Genomic DNA, 15,031 nt, shown 5'->3' with positions numbered 1-15,031 from the left:
GACTGATCGATGAATGATTAGCAAAATAAAAACATTCATACAACCGTTATTCGCAATTTTTCCACACATGCGGGTGGAATTTCAAGTAATAAGGTAACTACAGAGAAAATGTCAGCTTCCTAGCTTTTAGTCAGTCAGTCAGTCAGGACAAACAGTTTTATATATAGAGATAAGTTTTCTTTAAGTATAAGTTTATTATATGCAACGACATTTAATCTTGGGCATCATTATTTAATGCAATTTTTTATTCATTCTTTTGTCCTCCTCCTCCTCCTGGTTAATAGATAGACTTGTTAAAACACCAATTTTTATGCGCATATGCACAGCCATTATTTTATTCTTTTAAATCTTACATTGAAGTCGCTATTGAGTGGAATTTTGCCTGGCCCAACTGCAACGCCTGCCACATTATTCATTCAGGAAAGTAGTCAACCAGGTTTGGATTTTGTTTTTTTTACATTTTTTGGCTTCTCTTTGGCTTCCGCTTTGGTGTACGCCCCAAGAATTTTAAACCTGCTGTGCGTCTACTCTCCGCAGACGGCTACAAATTAGCGGGAACTGCCAGCGTGGCATCCACGAGGTTGCCGCCGCGTCGCCTGCAATCCGAAATAGAGTCTTGGCCCGAGTCGCTTGCCTAAGAGGTGCAGACAGTTCAAGATGCATAAAAATAAAATATGTCAAATCCGCGCAAATGGGATTTGTTTCATTTTATTTTGAATCGTAGAAGGCGGCAAATTTTCCACACCAGCTGGAGATTTCTTAATTAAAATGTCCACATTGTTATTTTATTTTGTTCATTTCCAACGCTCCATTAGTCAACCAGATTTAGTTTCCCTTTCAATATTTCATTTTCTTATTCAATTTATCAAACAATTTGTTAGCTGTTCTGAAACAATTTTCAACTGCACTTGGCACATGTCTTTCAAGTTCTAAAGCTTTGAAGAAATTTTTCATTTTATTTTTTTTACGACATTTTCCCACAGTTTTTCACAGTTGCTGCTGTTTGTTTTGTCATTCGCTTGTTGTGCATTTTCCACACGTTTTCCGATGCCCAGTGACCTAATTTTCAGTTCATTTGTTTCTATTCTTCGAGTGTCGCAATGCATTTTCCCCATTTTCGTTCTCTTGACTTTGTTTGTATAATTTATCAATATTGGTCTTTGATTCCCTTTTTTCTGTTTTGGGGGCGTCTTGTTGTCTTTTATTTTTTGCTTGGAAGGGGGGGCGTATGATTGCGAGATCAGCTTTATTGGGCGTTTATAAATTATTGTTTGTTTGATTTAGAATTAAAAAAACTAAATAAGTTCAGCCTTGGCACCGCCCTATACCCCACAGCCATACCAAGACCCTAGTTTCGCTTGCTGCTACGTGGCTTGCCACACGTTTTCCTTAATAACTTCTGTCTTTCTAAATCGATCTTTATGAAATTTTCAGCATGAGGTCTTTTTGTGGTATATAATAATGTTCTTATATTCTCAAAAAGTCAACGGCATTAAAATTGTGGCTTAAATTGGTGGGGTAGTCTCAATGGAATTATTTATTTGATGGCGATCGCTAAAAAATAAAAGATACTTTATCTGTATCTGTAAGTTTTATAAAATAAAATGTTTTAACTGTGTATCTATGTTTTCTAGTTAAGCTGAGCTGTTCAATATTGAAAACTTCAATATAATTCATTTAAATAATTTATAAGTACTTTAACAGGAATCAGGTGATTGTACTGTATTCTCTTTTTTTTTGAATAGGTAAAAATGTATAAAAACATTCCCAGTATAAGCACGTAGCAAGTAAAAATTGCATTGCACTTAAATATAATTTATGTATTTAAGCGTAAAACACGTTTCGACAGAGAGAAACAGAGAGGGAGAGAGAGAGAGAGAACCAGCGAGATACCAGCTTAGTTGATTAGTTTTAGGTATTGTGCAAATGTTGCATAAACCTTGCTAAAAATCGAGCTACTAATGACTAATTCGTCCACAGATATACAAATAATCTATGTATATTTAGCATTAAGTTTATCTTGTTCGTATCTCTTATCTAATTCATTTCTATAACAGCTGCTGGTTGCGGTCTCTTGAGAAAACTAAGAAAACTAGCATATCGCTTGTTTGAATCTCGACAGCTGTTTGCTTAGCTATTTTCAATTTAACTCGAGTTCAATTTTTCGCTGGCAGGTAACAAATTTCCAGACTTGTGAAAAGGTTCTTTCAAAATCCCTTAACGCTCTGCGCCAGACGCCGTTTTAATTGAGTTTTTCAATGGAACTCTCACTAGGGCAGAATTTATGAGTCTGTTTCACTTGAAGTATGCACAATATTTGGTTTTTGTCTATGCTCGCTGCTCATGAGCTCATGTGGTACGAATCCATTCCAAAGCGAGTCGCGTGCGCCATGCCAAGAGAAGAGTAGCTGCCACATGTTGTTGCCGCTGTGGCTGCCTCTTCTGGGCCACTTGAGTTACATGCCCAAACTTGGTTAGTCGTTGTCGTTGTTGTTGTTGTTTTTGCCGTTCGTGTGGTTTCATAATGCCGGCGCATTACTCGCATTATGACAATGGAATGGGGCACCTATGCCATGCTATGCCATGTGCTTGATCGTAGAATAGAGACTCATTAAAATGCCAGACCAGACCAGCTGACATATACTTGAAGACATTGTTTGGCCCGACTGTTGGCTTATTTGTCTGTCTGAGAGGGCTGATAAATAAGTTATGGGGAAATTGATTTCAACACTTAATAAGCCCGAAAAAAGTTGAATATATTTAATTTAACTCAATTTTGAATTTATACTATTATCAAAAATAATATAGAGTACATAATCTACTAAATGAAAACGCAGCAAACCATTTTGAAACCATTTTCAATGGGTGTAATGTATAGAAAATATTGGGGAACAGTTCAAAATTATTTTGTTTTAGTCTTAAAGACCTTTATTCTAATTTGTTAAAAACTAGGAATCTATATATTTATATTTACGATTATTTATACCCTTGTAAAGGGAACCGAGTTGATATAGTCATGTCCGTCTGTCTGTTTCCGACTTCTGTTGCAGGCAGTATATACGTCGAAATCGGCCGGATCGGATCACTATATCATATAGCTGTTGGTTCATCCATGGAAAACTCATTTGTTTATCAAGATATCATTTGTTACTAGGCATTTATAAGTGTCACTATGTTCCTTATATACATGCAAAACCTTTTCAACATCGCAAAACCTTTTAACATATAGCACCTATACCTATATAACCTATAAGCTTCTTGTATAGCAAATTATTAACTTTTCCAAGACATTTGCATCAAACTGAGCATTTACGAGCTTCAGCATTCTCACATGTCTGCAAAAGGCAAATATATACAAGGGTATTAAATCTTCGGATTTAAATCTTCCCTACTTTCTCCTTGCTTCATATTCCTAAGTAGCTCCAGAGACTGAGCATTTGTGCTTTAATTATGTAATCGTCTGATTCTCGTAACATTGCAACACATGTTAACTACAAATCCCTTCCTGCTTCCACTACCCCCCCCCATCCATCCAAAAAACACACACTTAACAGCTGTTTACACTGTCATCTCGGAATGAGAACACGACGAGATCGCTCAGCAGTTCGGTTGATTAGTAAATTGAATCGTTTGCCTATCGTAAATTTGACATCATCCACTGAGCGTATTTTAAACATACATATATTTTTCTTCACATTCATTGTTCGCTTCGCGCGGCAAGTTCAAGTTTGTGACTCATGTCAAAGTCACTGGGGGCAGCAGCAGCAGCAGCAGCTGCTGTTCGTCCAAATGAGTCTGTGGTCAGTAGCCGCCCGTTTGGCTGGCTATAGTCTCGGATAACATCTAATAAATAGCGAACGCCCCCCACAAACGCGCAGCTTGTGCTATAATTAAATCATATATTGAGTTCTGTGTTTTGTGGCATGTGTTTCTGATCTATAGCATATGGCTAATGCGATGCCTATGGGCTGCATGCAATATAATATATCGTGAGAGTTTTTGAGGGAAATTTACAAATCTACTCGATTTGTTCATTAAAAATTGAAGTTCAAAGTACTTAAATTGGCAGCAATATAATTGCAATGTTTTTTTATAGTAAAATTAAATGAGCAATTTATGCTGGACAACATTATAATGGATAATAATAATAACAACGATTGCATTTACAAATATAGTATGAATAACATATAATCAGAAATCAGTCATCGAATAGTAGAGCTTTATAAAAATATGTACTTCATATTTGCATGATATATAGTATGTATATTATACATATTATACTTATACTTAAATATGTATAAAATCTATATTTGATCATTTGAATTGGTCAAATCAATTATTTGAGCAAATACATTTCAATTCCTATTAATAGAAAACATAAGCTGAACCAGGAATCATATATTAAGTAAAGCTCCATAAGAGGAATGCAAAACTAGTTTATATAGATTCCGAGATCAACATACGGACAGACAGACGAACAAACAGACGGACTTGTCTAGATCGTCTCGGCTATAGATGCTGATCAAGAATATAATTACTTAATATGATCAGAGATGCTTCCTTCTGCCTGTTACATACATTCCAGGGTATCAAAATAAATCAATTTATACAATTTAGAGAAATTTCTTTAATAATTAATATATTTTTTTAGGTAACAATATTAATATTTCAGCCAAATGAACATTTTTTCAGTTTAATGCTATAGAAATATTTCAGTCTGTTCTGTTAACTCAAAATGAATTACGTGGTATAAGAACAGGCAACATTTAATAAAATGTTTTCAACTGAATTTGGCTTTAGGCCTCTCTCAAAGCTAGTAACCAACATTTATTTAATTATACTTTAAGCTTCGCGCACGTTAGGCACGTTTGTTCTCACAGCTCTTCTCTTTGTTTTCTTATAGAAGCAAAAAAATTCACACAGTTCTTTATTTGTGCACATCTGATTTGCTGATGATGTTGTTGGAGTTATAGACAAAAGAAAAATATTCATGGGAAATACATTTACAATTATAGAGACAACTTGCATGAAAAATGCATTACAAATCAGCGAATCGGAGAAGCGCTAACAACAACAACAGCAACAACAACAGCAACAACAACTGCAAATAACGTTGCACAGTTATGACTCTGAGAATCCGCTGCGAGGCATGACAGATGATAAATCCAACTGGGAGGATTACAGACCCTCCCTCTCTCCCTCTCTCTGCTGCCTTGCAGCATCTTTGCAGCTTTATAACTGTATGAGAAGCACTTTGAAGCTTGCTGTTGTTGTTGTTGTTGCTATACAGGTTGCGGGCAAAGCAGCCGGCAGTAGCAGTAAAGAGGATTGCAGTTATTATAAACTGACATACATATTGTAGTTACAATAGATATATGTATGTATTAAACGTGATGAATACTTTTTGAGGGAATACCCTAATGGGGCAGATTTAGTTAAAAATGTGGAAACCTTTTCCTTTTTAATTTTTCTTAGTCTAAAATAAAAAAAATAACAAAAAAAAAATTAATTTTTATAATAAATAAATAAAAAAACAAAATAAATAAAATTAATTAATAAATTAAAGTAATATATACAATAATTTAATAAAAGAAATAATAACATGAATATTTCAAATAAATAAATGTAATTAATAAATAAATAAAAAAAAATATTATTAATATTAAAAATAATACTACAAATAAATAAATAAAATAAAATAGAAATAAAAAAATAAAATAAAATGAAATAAAAAATATAAATATTATAAAATATTTAAATAAAATAAATAGTATAAATAATGTAAATAAAAAAAAATAAATAAAAAATTATATAAGCAAAATAAATCGCTGAAATAAATAATATAAATAAATACAGTTAATAATACCAGTAGTACAATAGTCTATCATAAATCTTCAAAATAATTTTAATTTCTAAAGATCTTATATTTCTATCATGGATGAATTATTAATCTTAATGAAAAATGGACCATAAATTCTTAATCTAATAAATATTTAGGAACAATAACTGCCTTTAAAGCTACACTGATCACTGGGAAATTTAACTCAGCCTTTTCAATGCATTAGACAAAATGTAAAATTCCAATTTAGATAATAACTTGCTTTGGGCGTTTTTTCTAAAAGTGTTTAATTTAAAATAAAATTGTTTAATGAACGGTCAACGCTTAGAATTTGTGAGCATGAACTGAGTTCAACTTTTATAGGGTATACTATAACGACATGCAACTGTTGAGGTGCCATAGGAATCAGCTTTGTGACTGACAAGCTCACACGCCCTCATTTCTTTGGATTATGCATAGGAAAGGCAATTGCATAAGTGCTTTTTTTTTATTTTTGTTTTAGCCAACTTTGCCCAACTTTGCCAGCATCGATTTTTCCATGCAGTTGTCGTCACGTCAACGGCTCGAGTCGATACTCCAGAGTTCATTGCACCTATCAAGTGGCTCCTCCTTTGACTTTGCCTTTGCCTTTCCGCCTTTCTGCCATTTGGTCATTGGTCAAAAGCATAAAAATAAACATTTGTTGGCTTTAACTATTTACTTATTTTTGCTTTGTTTACTTTTTGGTTTTGCTTTCGCTTTGAACTTCTACCATGTAATAATCATTTTTCATTATTGCGCATTTTTCCAGTTGAAAACGTTTGCTGCAATTTGCTAGACAATCAATATTTAATCACAGGTCTTTATGTTGCCTCATTATGACAAATATAATTGTATTGCAATTGTTTGTTTTATTATTATTAGCTAGCTTGTTTAAAGTGAAAAGAGACATGCGATGAAGTTCAGCTTAAGGTTGAGGGGTTTTCAGATAACTAACAGAGTTAAGAAAGTTATTTTCATAAAAAAAATGGTGAATGAGGAAAGTTAAATTTGGAGAAGAAACTGAAAGAGCTGACGTAAGATCTTATTTCGAAATGAAGATGGCTAAAAAGTATAATGAAAAAACTACCTCAAGCTCAAAAGTCCTTACCACACATTATTATTATTATATTTATAAATAAGGTGAACAGGTAGTGCTTAATAGATAGTTAAATTAGATAGTTACCTGTGTTTAACATACTTGTTAACTCTTCTAATTTGCCCAAAAGTAAACTGACCTAATTCTAACCTACGTTGCCTAACGGCCCTGACATTTCAATCAATCAATGACAAAATTATAATCCAAACACAACTATAAACATTGTACTTGATATTTTTTTATAGATTTTGCTCCCAAGTAAACTTTTTTTCGTGCTTTCTACGAAACGAAAGCGTGTAACCCAAAAAACTAGGTAAAGTTCACTCTCTCTCCCCTCTCTCTCTCTCCCCTCTCTCTCTCCCCTCTCTCTCTCTCCCCTCACTCTCTCGCTCTCTCTTTCTCTCTCTCTAAATGACAGTGCAAAGAAGGAGCCAACAACAATTATAAAGTAATTACGCACGCTTAGCAGGCCCTACAAGTAGGTCTCTAGACATGTCGCCTGTCCGCCCGCCTTTGCTCTGTAGCTAATTGCGGGGTACTTAAAGTGCGGGGGATGTGTGCTGTTGTGTTGTGTGATTGTCATTTGTCCAATGGGAAGTGACCACAACAAACCTCGACCCATTTGGGTTACTTGTTACGCTTTTGGTTGACCACTTCCGTTCGTTCGGTTTTTATCGCGTCAATGGAGTCTATGCAATGACTGTTGCACCTGCTGCAGTTTTTTTTTAAATAAATATAATTTAGAAAGCGTTGCGGATACAAGTTGCATAATATATTGAGCATCGATTAAGAAACATAGCATAATAAGTATACTCATAATATATTAAAATATGCATCTCTAAATGTTTTGCTAGATAACTTTTGTGTTGACGACAAAAATATGTGAAACACTAAGCTTGTTTATGCTTAAATTAAAAGTATTATTTAAATCTTTAATTTTATAATTTTGAATGAATCAATGTTAGTAATTTTCAATGATTTAGGGGAATAAATTCTGTGCACGTTTGAACAATTCAAAGCTAGGATATTAGAGTAATGATTACAAAGCACAAAATCCTGTTTTATGCCCTTGCAGAGGGTATTATAATTTTGTGATGATATTATATACATAACTCATAGTAGGAGACTTCTCCGATCTCATAAGGTATATATATTCTAGATCAGCATCAACAACCGATTGGATCTAGCCTTGGTCGTCTGTCTGTTTCTATGCGAACTAGTCACTCACACTTGAAATTTTGTATAGGTCCGTCTTGGTGTGGCCATCAGTACATATGTCGGAACGGGTCGGCCCACTATATCATATAGCTGTCATAGAAATGATCGAATAATAGATATCCTTACTTTTTGATTAATTTTAAAACCCGTATTGGGGTGATCGAAATCAGAGCCAGTCGTAAATATATTAGAAAGTGTATTTTAAATTTGCCCTAATCTAGGGCATAGAACAGAGGGCATATGGCACAACTTGTATATAGCTTACAAGGACTCGTTTAAAAAATAAAATGTTATTTGCAAAACATTTGTGTTTTTCAAGATATCTTCTCCAAGCCGTAAGCAATTAAAATCTTTCCAAAATTCCTCACTTATCTGCAAAGCCATAAACTATATGTCCACAAAGATATAAAATCTTTCCCATAGCGAAAATAGTCATTATTTCCTATTGCTTCAGTTTTTTTAAAAAAATAAATTATTGTAAAACCTGTGAGATTTTAAAAAATCAACACCAAATCATTTAAGGAAAAGTGAAAGATGTATTTTAAACCATATATATAATTAAAACAATTAATAAATTTTCTTAAAAAAAAAAGTAAAGCAAAGCTGAAAGCGAAAACAGTCCCAATCTAAACTAAAATCGAACTTTATTCGAAAAATAAGTAAGAAATAATCAAAAAGCCTTTCACCTAGGTCATATTTTTTTCTACTTTCTGTTAACAGAGTTCGAATTGCAATGCGCTGCAGTTTTGTGGCTTCTTTGGTTGCATGCCGAACCTCAATTAGCTGTCCTATTGACCTGTTTGCGGCTTTCTGTTAGACAATTTAAGTAACTTCCTACCTTTTGCGTTTCTTTGCAGGTTTAGCTCTTTGGCAGAATGGCGCCCATGCCACGCATTCAATTGGCCAACAACAATGCGGCCATTAAAGCCACAACTAATAATTTTCTCTATGCCGAAACAATTTCCGGCGACAGCAGCCCAACGCCCAGCAGTCCGCCTTCGAGCACAGGTAAGCTGCAAATGCAGCACATAAACACAGATTTCCGCTAAATAACTATTTCCCTATCAATTCCACAGCGGGCGTTGCCAAATCGCAGTGCTCCTCACTGTCTGATGGCGAATCCTTTGAGGGATATGGCGAGAACGAGTACAGCTCACAGCTGCGGGCGCCGGGCAGTTCCGTCAATGGCAACATTAATACCAGCAACAACAGCGGCAATAACAATCACAGTGTGAGCAACGGCAATGTCATCAGCTCCTCACATGAGCACAGTGAACACTCAAATGACGGCAATAACAATTTGAATGACAGCGCTGGCATTGAACTCGATCTGGCGCCTCATGTTGTCTCATCCTCGCCCAAGGAGTAAGCTAAGCTAAATTTATATACTATACCCGCAGAGCTTTATTAACCCATTGTCTATTATTGTTGTTGCAGTGATGACGAGCTCAACATCATGCCCCGCGACAATTGGGCCAGACGCAGTCTGAGACGCACGCCTACAAGGTAACAGCAGCAAAAGTGGGGATTGTAGACATATTAAGTCGGAGTCTCGGCTGCCATATAAGGCCAATGCGATCCGCAATTAGTTATGGAAAGCTTGAATGCAGTAGAAATTTATGTTGTCCCCGACATTTTGCACTCACATAATCGTCGCGCCTTTTGACGTAATGCCCATAAAATGACCAGTTTGCCAAGTCCAAGTAAATTCAGCCAGTTAGCATCAGCCAGTCAGTGTCTGTCTGTCTGTTTTTTTTATTTGTGTAAATCTTTTTGAATATTTAACCTTTTCTTTTGTACATTTGACTACGCTTGTATGTATACAAAATGTGCATATACCCACGGACTGGAAAACCAGTTTTTCTATGCCCCGTGTTTGTGTCTGTCTGTTTGGGCCGTGATTCATGCGTGCCGATCCAGTCGAAATCGCAGTCGCGGCTTGTAGTCAGTGCGCGATCAGAGAGCGCTCATTGTTTCCGCTTATGTTCAACACACACTAGATGAAGAGAGCCGAGAGAGAGAATGCAGTTGACAGAGAGAGAGAGAGAGAGAGAGAGGTGAGTTGTGGTGAACTTTAGTTTCAGCTGTAGTAAGAGCATTTGTGCTCTCTTAAATTATACAGTATGTGGGCTGTGCTGTAATTTATTAACATAGAAATAAATGTACTCAGAACTTAGTTCCATGTCAATTACAAAAGATTAGGATAATATATAATTGATTATAGATAAAAATATAAGCATAGGAAGACAATATTATATTGAAATCCGTTTTTAAAGCTATGAAGGGGAGATTAGAATTTGTCATAAAATGTGATTTTGAAAGTTGCAGGTCCTTCTGCTTGGTCGTCTGTCTGCCCATTTAATATATAAACTATTACTACACAAAAACTTATTGCAATATATCTAAAACAAGCACGTCCAGCAGAACTATAGATTAGTAGGGGTCAATTCGATTTAATAAACAACTTGGATCTGAATATTATCCTTTAAATATGAACAACCTGTATTAGTTATAATTATATTATAATGCAATTATAATTAAATTATATAAAGTAGAATTTGAACTGAAGACAGAATAGAAGGAAATAGTATTACTTACCAAAACTGCCTTGAAAATACGATAAGCAGAACTTTGTATTCTCTCAATTTGAGAGAATTTTATTTCAATAGCTTTCCCCTAAATATCTAATAGCGTCTACAAATATTATTTGGAGCCTTACATAGACTGATAACTGGTATTACTATATTTTAAACCGCAGAGCTTTAAACATCCTAGAATTTAAGATAATCAAAACTTTGAGCTCAGCATGACAGAAATTAGATAGTATTTTGTTTAAAGGGTTTTCTAATTTTATGATAGCCTCCGCAAACATTATTTGGAGCATTATAAAGGCTGATTCCTAGAATTTTGGTAGAACGTAGAGCTGTTAACAACTTAGGCATTCAAAATTTTGGGCTCAGCGTGAATGAAATTTGAAAGTATTTTATTTGAACAGCTTTCCGCTAAATATCTTATATTACTGGGACGTAATTAGACGTAGATTGATATCTAGGGTTACTTGAAGATCTAACTTAAATACCATGCAAAAGTAGTCTCATCTAAAAAGAGTGCAACTTATTTAATAGGTTTACAATCCCTTGCTTCCATTTAAAGAAAATGGGACACGAAATATTGCATACACTCAATTCTATATTGAATTGAAACTCTTAATAAATATCATATCATATATATTTCTTACAGCAATCCCGATAGTTTATCCCAGCGTCGTTGGGGCTCCATGAGACAGTAAGCAACATTTATTTATTTCTCATATTTATGAGTTTATGCCTTACATTTGGGTTGCTTTTTGGTTGTCATGTAGAGTTTCATTTGGTCCTAACCCAATCTCATTCATTTTGTGCTCATTTCGGTTATGGTTATTTAATTTGCACTATTTTACTATGTCAATAAGATAAAATGCTTTTAGGAAACTGTACAAAAGAGCTTTGAATATGTATTTGCAAAATTATTTGGATGGATATTTGGTCAAATTGCTTTTAGTAAATTAACTAAATTAAAGCCAGCGCAGCTTATCATTCATTTAATCTTTTTTGGCCCAATCGAATATCTTTCAATTGTATATATTGAATAAATTTCAAGTAATTTCATAAATTTCGTTAATATTTTTTTTTGTCTAGTCCACACATATTTATGTTTATTTTTGTTTTTGCTGTCAAGAGTTTGTTAGCTTATAAAACGGTCTATTTCTCTGGCATTTAATAGACCAGTTCATGGCAAGCAAATAAACTCGACAGATTAATTGCTCGAGATTAGAGACTGAAGAAGTCGTACAATTTGTAAGATTTTCTCTTAGTTCTCTGGATAGTTTGTGGCATTTCCTTACAGCCAGCTTTGTTTATCACTTGTTCGCTTCCTGTTTCTCGTTCTGCCTGCCATTTCAGTTAACTTGGGAAACGCTTTTGTCACCGCTTCTGGCCCTCATCGCACGAAAAGTTGTTCATCCGCTTTGGGACGCTCGGGTTTTGTGCCTTGTTGCAAGTGAAAAGGTTGAAGGTAGCCGCAGTTGAGCCTCGAGCTGGTCTTCAGCTGCCGCTTCTTCTGTTCGGCTTGACTTGGCTTACAAGTTTTGCAGACATTTTGCATTATTGTTCGGGGCTGTCATGCCATTGGAATGCGCACAAGAGAGCAACAACTCGAAAGAGTGCCAGAGCTGGTGAGATAAAGTGAGAGAGAGAGAGAGAGGGAGAGAGAGGGAGAGCTGTTACGGAAACGAGTTTTGCTTGCGGCAACTCTGTCAACTCTTTGTTTTGCTTCTGCAACAACAGAATTTAGGCCGCATTTTTGTCAAGCTATCCACAATTGACCCAAAAGCTGGACACACACACAGGAACTGCAGTCCACAGTTTTGGCCAGCTCAACCGCAATTAGTTGTGAGAAATCTTCATCTAATTGGATGCACACTGTGCAATCAGTTAGGGTTTAACCTTCATGCAAGTGCCTCGTAAATTGTTGGCTAAGGTCTGAACTTGCCAGCCATTGCATCTGGTTATTCCCACCCAGAGCCCGTCGACTCTTACCCAGCTTTAATTTGTCATGCTAATGTTTCTTTGTTTTTGCATTGGCTGAGAAAAAAAAAGTAACATTGCTCTGTTGCATTCATCAAAGTCAAGTGCACGAATAGCACAAAAACCTAATTGATGTCGAACTAGCATTTAAGAGCAACTGTCTTATAGGGGAAACTATTGTACTTAACATGCCTGAGAGAAATTCTCTTGTTTATTTATATTCAAACCCTAAAACTTAAAATTTCAACAATTAGATGAACAAAAACGAACTCAAAATCTAAATTAAACCTATGTCAACTGGCCCACTATGGCAATTAAATCCTCCATTTCGGATACTTTTTGGGGCCAGAGTTAGACTCGAACAAATGTGGATTATGAAATTTTAGACACGACTTTAACTTGCCCGTTTGCGTGGACTGGCTGACAGAGTTAAAGGATCGCAAAGAGGACGAGTCGGTTGAGGCTTCCTTCAATGTTACATGCGGGACGTTCCCGACGGATTTGGCTAGTGCATCTGGAATTTCCGAGCAGTTTTCCGATATACAGTTTTCGTTCGTTAGCCCCTCACATGGCTCAGCCAGGTCTTCTTTGAATGTTACACGTAGACCGTTCCGCGTCAATTTGCTTTGTACACCGGGAACATCCTCGAAAGATTCACCTGACGTGGCATCGTGTTGCTTAGTTATAATTTGTTCACTCGGCAAGCCCTCGGATTGCTCAGTTAGGGATTCTTTCAATGTTATAGTCGAACCGCCCCCCAGTGATTTGGTTGGAAACCGCTGCAATTCTGAGGAAGTTTCCATTAAAATATGTTCATTCGACAAGCAATCCAAGTGCTCCGTTTTTCTGTCCCTCAATTGGATCGCTAATAGCTCATCCATGCTCTCCTCGAAGCGTCTCTGAATGAATTCCTGTTTGACGAAACTTTCCTTTCGGAGCTTCTATAATTACCGATTACCGTCAGAATCTATTATTTATGGTCGCCATGAACTTACTTTCTTATGTTTATATCCTATAATCCATTTGATAAGCAATGTTGATAAAACGAAAAAAGCGCATAACATCCAAAATATTCTATTGCGGTCCAAAATCAAATACTTAAACATTGCATACGCCTTTAAAAATAACCAGCACAGCGTGGGCCACCCCTGGCAATATGGGGTCATCTTTATAGCCGTCTCGAATGTGATTACGGTATAGTAGTTCCACATTGATCTTTGGTTAAAACTTCGAAAATTTAAAAACAATTTCAATTTTATCAACAATTTTTCTTTCTTTCAAAGAAAGTATTTGAATATATTCTGTTTACTTAAACGTGAAGTGTTCATGCGAAGCCTAAGCCGATATATAATAGGATGCCTACTAGGGGATCGGGGGTATTTGATTTGTTTATGACATTTTTTAAATAATTTTCATATTTTCTTGGAGACTTTTAATTATATAGTCTACCTACTCTGTCTATTCCAAATTGGCTGCATTTAGATTTCCACCTTTCAAAGAGCCGAAATTATAGAGTTTAGGCTCTATCAATTTGGCTTAAGGTAGCAGCTTGATAAAGCTTGGTAGTCGCCTGCAATGCTAATTGGCAGCTTTGGCTTCAGTAATTGGCCCACGTTTTACAGTTTTTGGCAACACGCTTAACCGTTGGCAAAGTGTCAGCATGACAATTTGGCAGCCAAAAGTTAACTTCGAGTATAACGTATAAAACCCAGACTGTCGCATAAATAGGCATGCCGTTTGTTTTGGCCAGGTTCTTATCTGCAGCCTGCCAACATGTTGCCAACGAACATGTTGCAAGTGCAGCCCATTCTTTTTTTTTCGTTAGCATGCAAAGTGGAAGATGTTTGTTGCTGTGAGTGCTGCCAGATTTTTTACATTAGAGATTGATAAATGAATAATGCGTTGCGTTAGAAAATGAATTTGGAATTATTAAATTAAATACATTTTATTCCTTCTTATTTTGTGTGTTCACTGTAATTTAAAATTCTTAAAAACATAAATTCAACCAAATATGTATTTACTATATTTTTTATATCTGTATTCATTTATCATTATTAATTTATTATTTTATTTATTTATTTATTATTTATTATTATTAAAAGATTGTTTTCTGATAAGAAAAAAAACAACAAAAACGTTTGTTTTTATCAAAAAGCAACCTTTTACATAAGCCTAACGCAAACAAAAGTTACTTGATTATGAAAACCTGTCTGTTTGATTTTTAATTAATTAACACAATTGCACACATGAATTCTTGAGTAACATTATCCATTTTATTTCACTTATGTTTTT

At 35.2% G+C, this 15,031-nt stretch overlaps 1 protein-coding gene and 1 long non-coding RNA gene across 5 annotated transcripts in view; one reads left to right on the top strand and one right to left on the bottom strand.

Annotated features, from left to right (window-relative positions):
- nuf (rab11 family-interacting protein nuf) overlaps positions 1-15,031 on the top strand; it is a 56,048-nt gene that overhangs the window by 4,365 nt on the left and 36,652 nt on the right. For 2 of the 4 annotated variants that reach the window (XM_064689253.1, XM_064689255.1), the window contains exons 2-5: positions 9,032-9,182; positions 9,251-9,539; positions 9,612-9,680; positions 11,415-11,459. In XM_064689253.1, the coding sequence (XP_064545323.1) occupies positions 9,050-9,182; positions 9,251-9,539; positions 9,612-9,680; positions 11,415-11,459 (536 nt within the window). In that variant the 5' untranslated portion in view covers positions 9,032-9,049. The remainder of the gene's footprint in view (positions 1-9,031; positions 9,183-9,250; positions 9,540-9,611; positions 9,681-11,414; positions 11,460-15,031) is intronic. The other 2 variants (XM_064689256.1, XM_064689257.1) reach the window with 1 other exon arrangement.
- On the bottom strand, positions 12,923-14,083 carry LOC135433116 (uncharacterized). Its single transcript, XR_010437027.1, has 2 exons — positions 13,735-14,083; positions 12,923-13,680 (listed from the first exon to the last, which is right to left on the bottom strand). It is a non-coding gene; the product is annotated as an uncharacterized LOC135433116 (long non-coding RNA).

The sequence above is a fragment of the Drosophila montana genome, unplaced genomic scaffold (genome assembly GCF_035044405.1).
Source record: "Drosophila montana isolate Dmon_TW-CO22-7 unplaced genomic scaffold, ASM3504440v1 contig_3217_1, whole genome shotgun sequence".
In the NCBI taxonomy this organism is placed as follows: domain Eukaryota; kingdom Metazoa; phylum Arthropoda; class Insecta; order Diptera; family Drosophilidae; genus Drosophila; species Drosophila montana.
Note: the sequence above shows the minus strand (reverse complement) of the source record. Positions and strands in the feature narration are given on the sequence as shown.